The sequence below is a fragment of the Molothrus ater genome, chromosome 15 (genome assembly GCF_012460135.2).
Source record: "Molothrus ater isolate BHLD 08-10-18 breed brown headed cowbird chromosome 15, BPBGC_Mater_1.1, whole genome shotgun sequence".
NCBI classification, from domain to species: domain Eukaryota; kingdom Metazoa; phylum Chordata; class Aves; order Passeriformes; family Icteridae; genus Molothrus; species Molothrus ater.
Genome location: NC_050492.2, coordinates 14,997,666 through 15,011,899, shown reverse-complemented (window position 1 = coordinate 15,011,899; position 14,234 = coordinate 14,997,666). Strand labels below are relative to the sequence as shown.

General features: G+C 62.7%; 2 protein-coding genes across 4 annotated transcripts; one reads left to right on the top strand and one right to left on the bottom strand.

Annotated features, from left to right (window-relative positions):
- Positions 1-7,400: 7,400 nt before the first annotated feature.
- EIF4E1B (eukaryotic translation initiation factor 4E family member 1B) lies at positions 7,401-9,357 on the bottom strand. Of its 2 annotated transcripts, XM_036391842.1 has the most exons (7): positions 8,813-9,357; positions 8,597-8,682; positions 8,390-8,485; positions 8,210-8,273; positions 7,914-8,027; positions 7,672-7,811; positions 7,401-7,555 (listed from the first exon to the last, which is right to left on the bottom strand). In XM_036391842.1, exons 1-7 carry the CDS (start codon positions 8,828-8,830, stop codon positions 7,441-7,443), a joined length of 633 nt encoding a protein of 210 aa, XP_036247735.1. In that variant the 5' UTR covers positions 8,831-9,357; the 3' UTR covers positions 7,401-7,440. The 2 variants fall into 2 exon arrangements, with proteins under 2 accessions (XP_036247735.1, XP_036247734.1); XM_036391841.1 differs by having other exon boundaries at positions 7,672-8,027.
- Positions 9,273-13,791, top strand: SNCB (synuclein beta). Of its 2 annotated transcripts, none has more exons than XM_036391843.1 (6): positions 9,273-9,360; positions 9,992-10,119; positions 11,550-11,588; positions 11,935-12,053; positions 12,795-12,884; positions 13,028-13,791. In XM_036391843.1, exons 1-6 carry the CDS (start codon positions 9,323-9,325, stop codon positions 13,058-13,060), a joined length of 447 nt encoding a protein of 148 aa, XP_036247736.1. In that variant the 5' UTR covers positions 9,273-9,322; the 3' UTR covers positions 13,061-13,791. The 2 variants fall into 2 exon arrangements, with proteins under 2 accessions (XP_036247736.1, XP_036247737.1); XM_036391844.2 differs by lacking the exon at positions 9,273-9,360 and adding an exon at positions 9,721-9,838.
- Positions 13,792-14,234: the final 443 nt, after the last annotated feature.

Here is a 14,234-nt window from a genome sequence, read left to right as displayed (position 1 = left end):
TGGGAACGGGGGCGAGCTCCCCCACAGCACCGGGACCCCCAGCTCGGGCTCCCCCGGTGGCCAAACCCCCAGGCAAGCAGCAGGACAGGGAGAGGTGGGGTACCCAGTGCAGATGGCACCTGAGGTGGGCACCCAGCACGGTGCTGCCCTGGGCAGCGTGGTGGGGAGGGGGCTGGGGGTCCCATGTGTGATGCCAGCCCCATCTGCTCCTTGCACCTCTCTCCTGGGATGGCTTCCAGCTCCTGCTCCTGGCACGGCTGCTGGCAGTGCCAGCAACAACGCTCCCAGCCCCTGGGCACCCACTGCATCCTCCCTGTCCCGGTGCCCAGCCGGGGGTGCTGGTTGTGCCCAGTCCAGCCTCAGCTTCTCTCAGTTCCCTCGGTGCCATGCCAAGGCTGTGTGGTGTCACCCTACATTGTCCCTCCTGTGCTGTGGGCCAGCGTGGCTGGGTCATCAGTGGAGAAGTGGCAGAGTGCACTGACGAATGAATAAACTCTAATTAATACAGATTGAGGAGATCACTTTTAATTCTGCTTGCTTTCCCTCTTGCTGAGGAGAAACTGAAGGGATGGATGAGCCAGATCCTGCTCTACAGCTGCCAGAGCCCTGAGTCCTGCTGCCAAGGGTCAATGTCTGCCTGGCTCATGCCTGTGGGGGCATCTGGGACCCCTGCCCACCTGCCAGGGTGGTGTCAGGGGCTGCAGCACATGGGGAGCCACGGGAATCAGAGTCTTTGAGGAGGAGATTGCAGTGCCTGGCTGGCCCAGTGCCTCCAACCCCACATGCTCAGCATCTGGGTGTCCTGCAAGCCCCAGGGGGATGCCAGAAACACCGGTCCCACTGGGTGCTGTAAATGGATTATTACTCAGAGTAATTAAGGTGGAATTAAAAATTAATTCTCCTCTCCAGTGTTCCGCGGTCACGGCTCAGCCACGTGCTACAGCCATTGTGTCAGGGCTTTCTTCTGAAAAAGCCTGGATTAAGGCAGAGGTGGGGGGAGGGCATCACCCGGTGAGCAGTGGTACACCCAGGCTCTGTGGGCTGCAGCTCCCTGGGGATGCCACCTCCCTGGCACTGCTCACCTCTCACCACACGCCCCAGGTGCCACTTTTGTCTGGGCCAGCTGGGGTGAGGCAGCTCCCACCACCACGGAGACTGGCAAGGGCCCTGTGCCGTGCCCGACCTCCTGCCTAGCCCTGGCAGCCACGGGCAAGGCCAGCCCTGAGATTTTCTAAACTCCCATCAAATATTTAAGTAGATATTTGAGCTCATGTATAATGGATCGCCCGTGCGCTGCCTCCCTCTCCATTTGTGGTATTTAAGGAAGGCGAATATTAAACACCATTGTATTAGCAAAACCGCGCCTGCTTAATTGAGTTACAAACAGGGAAGGTGCTGGTGGGTAAACAATGCATAATGCAGGGCCCTAGGGCAGGATGTGGCTGCCCTGGCACCAGGCAGGGCTCTGCAGGGCATGGGACAAGAGGGTGCTCCAGCGGGGTGGGCACTGGCGCTGATGGTGTCACTGGCAGAGCCAAAGGTGTGAGGAGCACGTGTGCTGTGTAACAGACAGGTGACAGCATGGCACAGCACAGCCTGGCATGGGACAGCATGGCATGGCACAGCACAGCATGGCATGGTCATGGCATGGCATCCCAAGCTTGGCTTGGGATAACGTGACACAGTGTGGGACATCCCAGGTGTCATCCTGCACAGGGATGCTCAGAAATGGAGCCAGTGAGAACAACCCCAGCCACACAAGGAGCAGAAAGATTATGAAAATGAAAAGTAAATAAATATGGATGTTGAGGACCTAATTCTGATAAGAGGATTTTCAAAATTAGCCATTTGCAAGAGTAGATTAACGACACACAGTGCTGGGGGTGGGAAGGGCTCCTTTAGGATGTGCAGCAAAGCCCATTGGGCACAGCCTGTTCCTTGTAGCCCTGAGCACCCAAAGAGTCACTCCCCACTTTTTGAGGAGATGGATTTGCTGCTGCTGCAGGGGAAAATGAAGTGGCCAGAAGCACAGCATGGTGCCACTCTGCAAACACAAGCTCTGCAGACACAGTACCAGGGTGCCAGGACTTCACCACAGAGAATAATATCTGACAGCACTGGGATGCAGATGCTGGCACCCAGAACGACCACTCCAAGCATTGCAGTGGGTGCTCTGGATGAAGCTGGTGCTGATGCTCCCCTGGGAGCACTGTGGGTGCTGGGGCAGGGGCACCTCTGTATGCTCTGAGCAGGGGCAGGAGGCTGCTGGGGCTTGGAGAGGCTTTTCACATCCTCTGGCTGGGATTTTCTATCCAGGCAGCCAAGCAGAAATCTCATTACAGACTGGCACAAAGGCAGTCCCCATCCCTGTCCCCACAGCAGGCTGGGGGCAGGCAGGGTGGGCACAGCTGTGAGCAGTGCAAGGTTGCTCTGGGCATGGGCAGCTAGTGGGCTGCAAGTGGCCATTTGCTGTCCCCAACCATCCTTGGTAGCACTCACCCTGCCCTGGACCCGTCAGTCCCATGCCCAGTCTAACACAGAGCCCCCACTTCATGGTGGGTCTGAAGTGGGTGCTGGCTCCTTGACATGTGTGGGGCAAAGCTCCTGTGCAGGCAGGGCAGGGTCAGGCAGGGCACAGTGCAGGCAGGGCTCGGTGCAGGCAGCCCAAGCACCCCGTGCCCAGCGCTCCCACAGCAGCAGCAGCAGCAGCAGCAGCAGCAGCAGCAGCCCATTAATTAGCAGGGCAGTGGGAGAGCAGCCGGCAGAGCTGTGGGGATCGATGGGCACATCGACCGCCGGGAAACTCCAGCCCTCCCCGCCAGAGCTGTGGAGCTGGGGCATGCAAGGAGCCTGACAGCCCCGGCCCCGGGAAAGGGATGGCTGTGGGTGCAGCATCAGCAGCCCCCTGTGATGCACAGCGGGATGCACAGGGCCAGGAGGGAAAGGACAGGCACTGCCACGTGCCCTGTGTCCCCGCAGCCTCAGGGCTGCCACCTGCTCCCCTGTGAACCTGGAGAGTGGCTGCTCCCCGTGCCACGCTGGGAGGACCTGGGGGTGCTAATGTTTGGATGTGTCTGTGTTGAGGGAGGTGCAGGGTGGTCCCTCGGACCTGGTGGCATCCACTGTGGGAGCTGAGGGAGGGGGGTGAGGGCAGGGACAGTACCAGACTCTCAGGGACAGCATGGACACGGTGACTCGTGGAGATGAAGGCTCTGTGGGCACGTGCCAGCCATCATAGGGGCACCCAGGCCATGATAACACACCCCAAAGGGGTGGTGGCACTGTCTGCACAGCCCCGTGCTGCAGTCATGCCTGCAGGTTTGCGGCCACACAGCTCCCGTCCCTGTCCCCATCCCTGTCCCCATCCCACCCGCCCACTCCCCCCGCCTGCCTCTGCCGAGCGAGAAGTGCCAGCCCGTCCCTGCGGGGAAGGAGAGTGCTCAGCCGTGTTCAGAGCCCGCTATCCACCCAGATGAGAAGTGACAGCAAAGGACCCTTCTCAGGTACAGGCTCCCTGAGGCGCAGGGCAGGAGATTCTGTCCCCGTCTTTGCCTCTTCTGCTGCTGGCACTGGGGACGGCCCTGCAGGCATTTAACCCCTTCCCCACCGTGCAGCTGCAGCTGGAGGGCAGCAGCAGCAGTGCCATGCTTGCCTGTCCCAGGCTGCAAGAAACAGGATGGAGCAGGCAGAGCCCGAGTGGGGGAGCAAGAGGCAGAGGTGCAGCCCCTGTGCTGTGCCCCGCTGTGTCCTGCCAGCCCTGCCCATGCCCGGTGGGTCCATGGACCCCTCACCTCCCGCATCTCCTGCACCGCTGCTGTCTCTGCCGGGAGGTTGTCATGGGAACGGTGCACTGTAGGTACCCCTCACCCTGGGTACCCCTCCTTGCATGCCACGGTGATTCTGAACGGAGGGTGGGCACAGCCTGTGCCCCTCCAGGACCTGGCAGGGACAGCACGGGAAGCTCCAGTCCAGGGATGCAGGGGGATGTTGGTGGCAGCAGGGATGGAGGTCCCCTGTGTACCCACAGCTCTCCTGCAAGGTCCAGAGTGCCCCTGGCCGGGTGACAGGGCAGGCAGGTGGGCTCAGGCACTGCAGGAATAGCGTGGCACAGCCTCAGTGCTGGCAGCCACGCTGCCTGCCCACTCCCACGGTGAGCCAGCGCTGCCTGTTCCTCCCCGGCCCACGCGCCCTGCACGGAGCCAGCAGCTCCTTCCCCAGTTTTCTGGGGGATTTTAACCCTGCAGCGCTCACTGGTTGCAAGAATGGGTGCCTGCACCAGAAGCGTGCTAGGGGCAGGATCTGTCCTTGCTGCCAGAGCTGGTGGCTCAGGGAGAAGCTGGACTGGCAGTGCCTGGCCATGGTTGCACGCCAGCTGCTGGCAAGGCGACCCAGCACGGGCACCCAGCACCACTGACCCACAACCCCTGCATGGAAAGAGGAACACAGGACCCCATCCCTGCAGCAGCACAGTCCATCCCATTCCTGCTGTGCCCCACATCAACCCCAGCCCCATATCCCCCATCCCTCTTGTGCCACATGGGTCCCTTGACCTGCACCTCCCATCCCCACTAGACCCCACAGCACTCCTGGCCCCCCCACCCCTGTCCTTGCAGGCCCCTCTGTCTGCCCTGCCTCCCACCCCCACCTCCAGCCCTGCCGCATGTCTGCTGCCATCTGCCTCTCCCTTTTGATTAGTATTAATTTTTAATTATTATTATTGACAGGGCTGCCAGCTCGGCTGCCAGCTGGGACAGCTGCCCAGCATGAGATAGGCTGGGGGCAGCCCTGGCACTGCTATAGTCCCTGTGTGGCTCCTGGCAACTGCTGTGCCCACCCAGGGGGTGACTTTGTCCCCCCCAGCACCCTCTGGCCCTCAGACAGGGACTGTGGGGTGCAAAAGTTGAGGATGAAGGTCACTGTGTCCCCAGAGGGCAGGCTCTGGGTGGGCACGGCCAGTCCCTCAGCCTGGCTGGGCTGCAGGGCTGATGGGAACCCATAAAGCCATGGAGATAAATGGCTCCTATTATTTTTCCAATCAAAAGAAATCCCGCTGTGGCTACATGAGAATGGTGATGAACCACAGCACTGCAGCAGCCTCTGCACCCCCTCCTGCCCCAGCTAACCTTGGCCTTGTGACGTGGTGGGGCAAGGGCACCCCATGGGCACAACGCCCTTGCTGGGGTATGGGGACAAGGAGAGCCTGGCTGTAGGGTGCCCTAGAGCCAGGTCGGGGGCAATGACAGGGCCGTGTGACACAGAGCAAGAGGTTGAAGGGACAAAGGGACAGACAACCCCTGCCTCACACACTTGACACTGTCACTGCTGGGGAGGGGCATTAATGGTGCGTTTAGGGGGTCTCTGCAATCCCTCCTCCAGTTTCAGCTTTGCCAGCCCCACGTGTGGCCCTGCCTGTCTCTCATTCTGGGGAGGGGGGTCGGAGTGAGGGGCGGCTGGGGTAGTGCTGTGACCCCACTCCAGGCAGGGACACAAACAGGGAGGGCAGGCAGGGAGCGCACCGCAGGCAGGGCAGGGCAGGCACGGAGCGCACCGCAGGCAGGGCAGGGCAGGGCAGGCACGGAGCGCACCGCAGGCAGGGCAGGGCAGGGCAGGCACGGAGCGCACCGCAGGCAGGGCAGGCTGCCATCCTTGCCGCGCCGGAGCCGCCAAGGCCGGGCGAGCGGCACCATCGCGTGGCGAGGCACCGGCGGTACAGGCAGCACCCGGGCTGCCAGCGCACAGCCCGTGCGGGACCAGGGGGCAAGGCAGGCACAGCCAGCCCCTGAGCCCCGCTGGCAGCACCCCCAGTGTGAGGTGCTACCCCCCGTAATACATCCCCTCATCCCAGTCCTGCTGCCCCCCATACTCCATCCCCTCATCCCAGTCCTGCTGCCTGCAGACCTCCCCAGCCCCGTGTCCCTGCCGGGGAGGGCAGTGCTGTGCTGTTGCCCTTGCGCAGAGAAATGACCCAAAGCCATCACACGATGCAAGGACACAGGGACATGGCGTGACATGCTGCTTGCCAGGGATGAGCCCCTGTCTTCAGTCTCTAGCATCATCCTCTGCCTGGAACAGGAGCAATATTGGGTGGTGGAGGGCCCTGCACTGCCCCAGGGGAGCTGCAAGGCTGATGTTCCTGGAGGACGGCAGCTGAGTCCCAGGGACACAGCCCTCTGCAGCCATGGCAGCTGCAGGGCTCAGCAAGCTCAACCCCACAGGCTGCACTGCAGGCAGGTGAGACCCTGGGTGACACAGCCACAGCCACAGCAGCTGCCTGTCAAGCTGTGAGCAGACAGGTCACAACCAGCTCAAAGAGCAGAGAGTGGTCAATACTTCATCCTTCTGCAGGACAGCTCTCTGCAGAGCTTGTCTGCAGGCACTGAGCCATCACAGCAGGAGACAAGCAGCCCTGGCTCTGGGCTGATGAGGTGGCACAGTTAGGCTGGACATGTGGCCCTGGACAAGGTGCAGCCCTGGGCTGAGATGGAGCCTGGGTGCTGCTGGAGAGAATGGAGATATCCTGGGTGAGAGCAGAACTGCAGCTGCCACTGTCAGAAGGTGAGCAGACAGCTCCACCTCTGGAATCTGACTAGGCAGGGCAGCACAGATACAACAATCAAACACACAAATAAAAGACTAAAGGACAGAGTGTGGGGTGGGGCTGGAAGAGAGAATGGGAGGCCAGGACCACCAGAAGGGACAGCAGAAGACATGAGCCACGGAAAGGAGGAGCCAGCAAAGTCTCAGGGCTCAAAAGACTGAGGTGGTGAGCCTGCAAGTCTGACACCAACAAAATCTTGGGAAGAAAACGAACTTCATAGCACCTGTGCTGCAAGTGTCTGTGGGAGGATGCAGCATGGGGGCCATGCTGTGCTGCAGCCCAGCACCCACCCTGCAGGGACACTGCCAGCCCTCAGCTGGGAAACTGATCTTCCTGAGAAGGCAGACCCATGTCCCACACATGTGCAGGGACTTAGGAGAAAAGTGGACCAGCTCCCCAGGCTGAGCTGACCCAGATGAGCTGGGCCTCAGTAGTCCCTCCCATGCCCAGGTTTTCAGGGCAGTGAGCTGTGCCCATGCCTTGGCCAGGGGAGGGCAGAACAGCATCCTTCTGGCAGCTATCCAGGGCCCCCTAAAACACTGGAAACACCCCCATAGCCTCAGGGAGAGGGGCACTGGTCCCAGGCTCTAGGGGAGGTGAGGGGATATGTGCAGTGTCCCAAGCCCACCACAATGCCAGCTCTGTGCTCCTGGCCCCGCTCACCCAGAATGGAGGCGCCAGGATTTGGCATACCATCATCTCCTCCCTGGAAATGTCCCCAACAAACAGGAGCCACCCCAGGCTGCCAAGAGCCCTGGAGATACAGATCATGCTCAGATGCAGAAATTTATTGCGAGACAGAACATGGGGACTTCATAGGCAGCTCCCCACTCTCCCCACAGTCACACCACAAACTTGGTCTTAGCAAGGGAGCCGCTCTTGGTGGCTGTATCTGCATGAGCCTGGTACCCAATGGCCACCTTCTGTGACAGGCCCAGGTGCTCCTTGTAGACACGCCTGGAGGAGAGAAGGGGATGCGTGAACAGGACAGCACCACTTCTCCCATTGTGCCTATTCCCCTAAACAGGGGGAGCCCTTATTGCCCTGTGCAGCCTCCCCCAAAGCTGCATTACCCAATGTGGGTGACCCCTTCCTGGTTCTCTGCTTCCCGGGTCCAGATGGCAATCTTGTCCCCCTTGGTGCGGATGTTGATGACGGCCCCGCACACTTCATCACTGTACTCATCAAACATCTCCCCAATGAGGCACAGCAGCTGTTGGGAGGAGAAGGGGAGCCTGGGACAGTCCCCACTGGGGCTCAGCCCTGGGGCAGGGGGAGCAGCCCAGGCAGGACCCTCGGGTGGGGCAGCACTCACTGTGTCCAGCCAGAAGCGGTCCAGCTCCGTGTGCCGCTGCTGCTTGGCCAGGGTGATGAGCCAGCGCCCACCGCGCTTGTTCTGGCTGTCCTCCCACATGGGCTCAATGCCATCCTGGGGGCGGGCAAGGGGACAGTCAGAAGCACCAAGTACTGGCCAGAGCTGGCCTGGGGAGCTGCATCCAGCCAGGCTTCCCCTCCCACCTTATGGCCGGGGCATGCTGACAGCCTTACCAGCAGCCAGTGCACCTCCATAATGCTGGATGCTGGGGGGATTCTGAGGATGGGGTGTCATACCTTGAAGAGGGAGTAGTCACAGCCAGCTGCGAGCTTGCTGGCGAGCTGGATGTGAGTGTACAGCCTGTGTTAGATGGAGACACAGAAGCAGGTGAGAATAGGTGCCTCAGGCTCAGACCCCCCCCACCAGAACAGCTCCAGAAGGGACACGGTGGGTGTGCCCACCCAGTGCACACTCACGCCCAGAAATCCTCCACAGTGCTGAATTTGGTGACAAGGCGCAGGTTTGCCTGCCACATCTTGCTCTTGTCATTCTTGAAAAACCAGAGCGCCCATCTGGGAACGGAGGGGAAATGGGGCATTCAAAACCGTGCCAGAGTCCCCCTCCAGCCCCCACACACCCCTCCCGGTGCTGGGAGAGGCTGTCCATGGCCAGGCCTCCCATACCTGTTCTGCAGGGGGTGCTTGCCCTGGATCTCTGCCGGGAGCAGCTCTTGCTGCCGAGCCCTCTGGCGGCGTCGCTCCTGTTGCCTCTGCAGAGGAAGGTGGGACAGCCCCGAGGAGCCCCATGAGCACCCCAATACCTCCCATACTAGGCACCCCGAGGGCTGGCAGGGCTCTCTGTGTTCTACAGCCTCCCCATCCCACGGGGTGAGCACCCACCTGCTCCCCCGTAGCCATCCTGACCAGCAGAGGCTCTCCGGGGCAGCCTCTGGCTCTTAAGTACCCACAAGCAGGTGGGGTGAGGAGCAATCCCAGCTGCACCTGGTGGGGAGGGTGGATGGGTGGTATCCTGGGGAGACGGAGCCAGTCCTGCCCCTCCTGGGGAGCAGAGAGATGGGGGATCCCTTTCTAGGGCAGGGAGCTGGGGGATGAGGACAGGGGCTTAGAGTGTGATGAGATCAGGATGAGGGAGTAGAGTTGTGTAAGTTGGGCACCATGTGTGGGGACCATGGTGTGGTATGGGCAGAGCAGGATGGCACCCAGAGAGGGTGGGATAGCATCGGGTTGGAGGGGAGGGATAGGATGGGATGGGGAGGATGGAGTCAGGACAGGATGTGATGGGGAGGGGATGGGTTCAGAACTGGATGTGGTGGGATGGGAATGGGGTGGGATGAGGTGGGGAGAGGACATGACGAGGAGGGGATGGGAATGGCATAGAGACAAGGTGGAATGTGGAGGGAGCTGGATGGCAGTAAAGATGGAATGGGGTAAGGGCAGCCTGTAGATGGAAAGCACTGGGATCGGGACGAGATGGGACAAGGAACGGGAGGAGATGTGACCGGGAGAGGACGCGATGGGGGTCAGGACAGAATAGCGGGGGGACAGCGTGGGGTGGGATCACGATGAGCGATGGGGACGGGGAAAACGACAGCCCCGGGGGGTCGTGCAGCCGGGGAAGGAGCCTGCGGGGCTGGGGCGGCGAAGGGCCGGGGGCGCCGCTGCCGTGCGGGGCGGCGCGGGGCGGTGCAGGGCGGCGCGGGGCGGCGGGCGGCTCGGCACGGCTCGGCACGGCCGAGCACGGCTCAGCCCGGCTCAGCCCGGCGCAGCCCGGCGCGGCGCGGTCCCCCCCGCGCATCACGGCGCAGCGCGGCGCAGCGCGGCCCCGGCACAGCCGCACTGAGCCCGCCCCGCCGCAGCCCGGCCCGGCCCGGCCCGGCCCGCCCGTCCCCGCCGACAGCGAGCCAGGTCGGGCGGGCGGCGGGGCCGGGGGCGCGGGGAAGGGATGCGCGGGGAAGGGATGCGCAGGGAAGGGACGCGCAGGGAAGGGATGCGCGGGGAAAGGATGCGCGGGGCGGGCGGGCGCGGGGCCGGGTGAAGCCTTGCGGCCTCTCCCCGCAGAGCCGCCATGGAGGTGTTTATGAAGGGCTTGTCCAAGGCCAAGGAGGGGGTGGTCGCCGCAGCTGAGAAGACCAAGCAGGGGGTGGCCGAGGCCGCGGAGAAGACCAAGGAAGGGGTCCTCTATGTCGGTAAGGACCGGCTTGCCCTGCCAGCCCCCTGCCTGCCCCCTGCCTGCCCCCTACCTCTCCATCCCCGGCTAATCTCTGCCCGTCCCTGCCTGCCCTGCCGGCCCTCTCTGCTTGCCCTTGCCTGCTCCTGCGTTTGCCCTTGCGTCCTCTAGCCCATCACCCTGCCGTCCCCCTGGCGTTCCCACCTGTCCCCGCCCCGCTCCCCCTGTCCCCTGCTCCTTCCCCGCCACGACCACCCTGCGGTGGAGTGCCCCGGGGCAGAGGGTCGGTGCCCGCAGTGCCTCGCTGCCCACCGGGAATCTGCAGGGCAGGAGAGTGGGCTCCGCAGGCAGGAGCAGAGTCGGGGACTGGTCCCCAGGCTGAGGGGGTGGAACCCTCGGGGACCGGACCCCTTGCAGCTCCCAGCCTGAGGGTCTCTCAGCTCTGTGCCCGGGATGCTTTGGGGCAGGAAAGCAGAGGGACCATGATGGAGGTGGTGACCCCTGTGTTGGGATGTGCCTGTCTGGGTGCAGGGGGGTGGGGACCGCGTTTGTCCCCCTTGGAGAGGCAGTGCCCTGGAGCTGATCCCACACCGGCATTTCCCCTGCACCCGGCTGGTGACTGAGGGGTCCCTTCGTGCTGCTCCTTGGGGGCGGGATCTGTTCGGGGCCAAGTCCTAGAAGGCATGGCTGGCAGGAGGAGCAGTTCCTGGGCAGTCTGTGGTGCTGGAAAGCCCAGGAGGGAGCTGAGGCTAGCTCTGCTTGCAGTGGGAGGGAGGAGGGCGCAGGGCTGTTCTGCTCCAGAGGGCACAAGCTCTGTGGGAGAGCTGAGGCCCCAAAACTGTTCCCCTGGGCAGCGATGGGTGTCTGCCCTGGATCCCCATCCTCGCTAGGGTGTATTTGCTGGTACAGCAGCTCCTGGAACAGCCTGAGGCCCCATCCTACAGGAGCTGCCCAGCCCCTACCTTTCCTTCCATCCTAAACACCCCGCTCCCATTCTGTGGGGTATCCTGGGTGGTGTTGCTCTGCTTGAGGGAGCCTGGCAGGGTTGGCACAGCCAGCAGCAGCACCCAATTCCGGGCACTCCAGCTGTGGGGCTTGCCACGCTCTGTTGGCACCAGCTGTAGGTTTGGATCCTGTGGAAGGTTTTTCTCAGCAGCACGGCTGGCATTCACCCTGCCTGGCTGTGCCCTGACACAGTGCTGGGCCCTGGGGTCTCTGCCCTGCCTGGCACTTGGTGGCAGCTCTGTGCTGCCCCAGTTCAGGCTCCCGCAGGGACAACAGGAGCCTTGAGGGGAGCCAGGCAAGTGCTCAGCCCCCCAGGTGCCCTGGCATGGGGTGTGGACCGGCTGCTGTCCTGGCTCAGAGCCCTGCCAGGGGCTCAGGCATGGCGCAAGTTGGAGCCCAGCTGTCTGTCCCTCTAACCCCATCTCTGTCTCTTTCTACCCTCAGGGAGTAAAACCCAAGGTGTGGTGCAAGGCGTAACCTCAGGTACGGACCCCTCTGTCTTCCTGCGGCGGTAGCCCTCCAGCCCTGAGAGCATGGCCACACTAACGAGATCGGAGGCTAATTGAGGGACTGATGTCACTCTGCTAAAGCCTCTTATATAACAGGGCCGGCAACCAAGGATTTGCAGAGGCTGCTCACACTCCTTGCCCAGCTGCAGAGCAGTGTCATGGCCCCCTCCCCTCCCCACCAGGGCAAGGAAGTGAGGAGAGCCTGATCCTGCCCAGCATCTCCCCGCCAGCTCCCCCCGTGGGTGGCGCAGGGCATGAAGCCACAGCTGGGCACCCTTTGTGGCACGAGGGGCACTGATGGGCACCCCGGGCTCTTGCAGTGGCTGAGAAAGCGAAGGAGCAGGCGTCCCAGCTGGGCGAGGCCGCCTTCACCGGCGCCGGCAACATCGCGGCGGCCACCGGGCTGGTGAAGAAGGAGGAGTTCCCTGCAGACCTGAAGGTGAGAGTCCCCAGGCACTGCCATGCCCGTGGGGAGGCTGGCACATGCCCGGCTTTGGCGAGGAGCCCTTTGGCTGTTCCCCAGCCCCAAAGCAGAGAGCACGAGGGTGCCCAGGTGGTCTCCTCGTGCCCCGGGCGGGCATGGCCGCGTGCGCGGCCTCTGCGGACGTGTGCGTGCTCGGGGCCTGCCATGGCGGCCGGGCCTGGGCCCGGGCCTGCGGCGCTCCAGCGGCTTCGAGGTGACCTGACAGCTGCGGGAGGGGCAGCGGGTTCCAGCTCGCCGCCCCATGAGCCCTTGGCTTCCAGCTTAGCCCAAAATAGCATCAGCTGAAGAAATGAGGCCACCGCCGCCGCCACCGCCGCTGCACGGGGGGATTGGCTGCCCCCCTTTCCCGCCTGCCAGCCCCGGGGAGGGGTTACCCAGCGCCGCCCTCCCCTGCCAGGGATGCAGGATGCTCCTGCAGCCCTGCCAGCTCCTGCAGCCTGCCGAGGCCCACGTGGTGCCAGCACTCATTGCCTGCCCGAGGCTGGGGCTGGGAATAGCGTATATAGGAACATACACACACAGCCCCTGCTCCCACGGACTCATGGACGTCACCTCCCAGCTGGGTGCTGTGTGCCAGGATCCCACTGGCTCCCCATGGAGCACCTTGTATCCTGGGTGCATTGCTGGTCTGGCCGGGGCAGGGAGGGTGTGTGCTCTGTGTGTGTGTGTGGCACTGACCTCCTGGTTCACTCTCAGGCAGAGGAGGTGGCCCAGGAGGCTGTGGAGGAGCCACTGGTTGAGCCGCTGCTGGAGCCAGAGGGGGAGAACTACGAGGAACCCCCACAGGTGAGAGGACAGGGTGACAAGGGACACAGTGTCACAGTGGTTAGTGCATTGTCCAGAGCAAAGCTGAGGATGGGCTGGAGAAGACAGGGGCTCTGTGCCCCACCTGAACTCTCACACTGGCTCTTTCCTTCCCCATCCCACAGGAGGAATACCAGGAATACGAGCCAGAGGCATAATGGACCCCCATCCTTGCCTCTTCCACCAGCAGCACAACGAACCGCCGGTAGCCCCCTGCTCCTCTCCAGCCGGCCCCGGCCGGTGCCCGTGTGCCGGGGAGGAGCAGGGGTGCCCCTGCCCCGTTCGCTCACGAGTTCTTCCTCCAGTTCCGTTCCAAGGGACCGTGTCCGTGTCTCCGTACCATGTCTAGCAGTGAGAAACACCCGCTGTGTCCAAGCCCCCAAGCCCCGGCACGAGGCCGAGCCGCGGGTGCTGCCCGCAGGGGCCGGTGTGAGTGTGTGTGAGTGTGAGTGAGTGTGTGAGTGAGTGTGAGGCCCGGGTTTATGGCTCTGTCTCCCTCCCAGCACCATAAACCCCGGCCGTGTCCCGGCGTGTCTGTGTGTGTACAAAGCATGTTTACCTGCTCGCGGGCTGCTGTACATTTCGCTTGCACGCGTGTCCCTGTGGTTCTGCTCTGGTCATCGTGGAACTATTTTTTTTTTATATATATCTCTCTCTCTCTATCTATGGGTGGACGGGTCTTTTGCCTTTGTGAACCCTTGGCGCCCCAGCCCGCTCCCCAGCCTGCTGGGTGGTGACGGTGCCCGCGCCTCCCCCGAGGTCCCATAGTGCCGACGCTGTGTTGTGACGTGGCATGGATATTCCCCCGTCGCTGGATGTGCAATACGAGGGCAGCTGCCAGTGACACAGCTGCCCCCGTGTCCGTGAATAAAGCCAACTCTTGTCTGTAGCCCCCTGGTCCTGGTTGTGGGGTCCCTGGGGAGGGGTTGGCCCCATGCTTTGGTGGCAAGGGTAGTTTTGGAAAGAGGAATGGGGCTGATGCTGGGTGAGTGGGCAGGACTGGTTGCTCATGAGGACAAGATGCCTTTCTGTCTGCTGGCTGCTGCATCACAGCAGGTCACTGTGCCCTGACTACAGCCAGACTCTGGCTGAGACTTCGGGTGCAAGCAGTGTCCCCACACCACCCTGCAGATGTCTGCAGGGCTTTGCATCTGCAGGGGGCCCTGTGGGGCTGAGAACAACAAGCCAGGGTGAGGGTAGACGCAACCCTGAGCTCAAGCACTGGTTCCCCTCTTTTTACATGGCCCCTGGGCATGGGGCAGGGGACGTGGCTGTCACTCACAGCTTGTTTAGATGCAGTGTGACCACCTAAAGGGCAGGTGGGTGTCACAC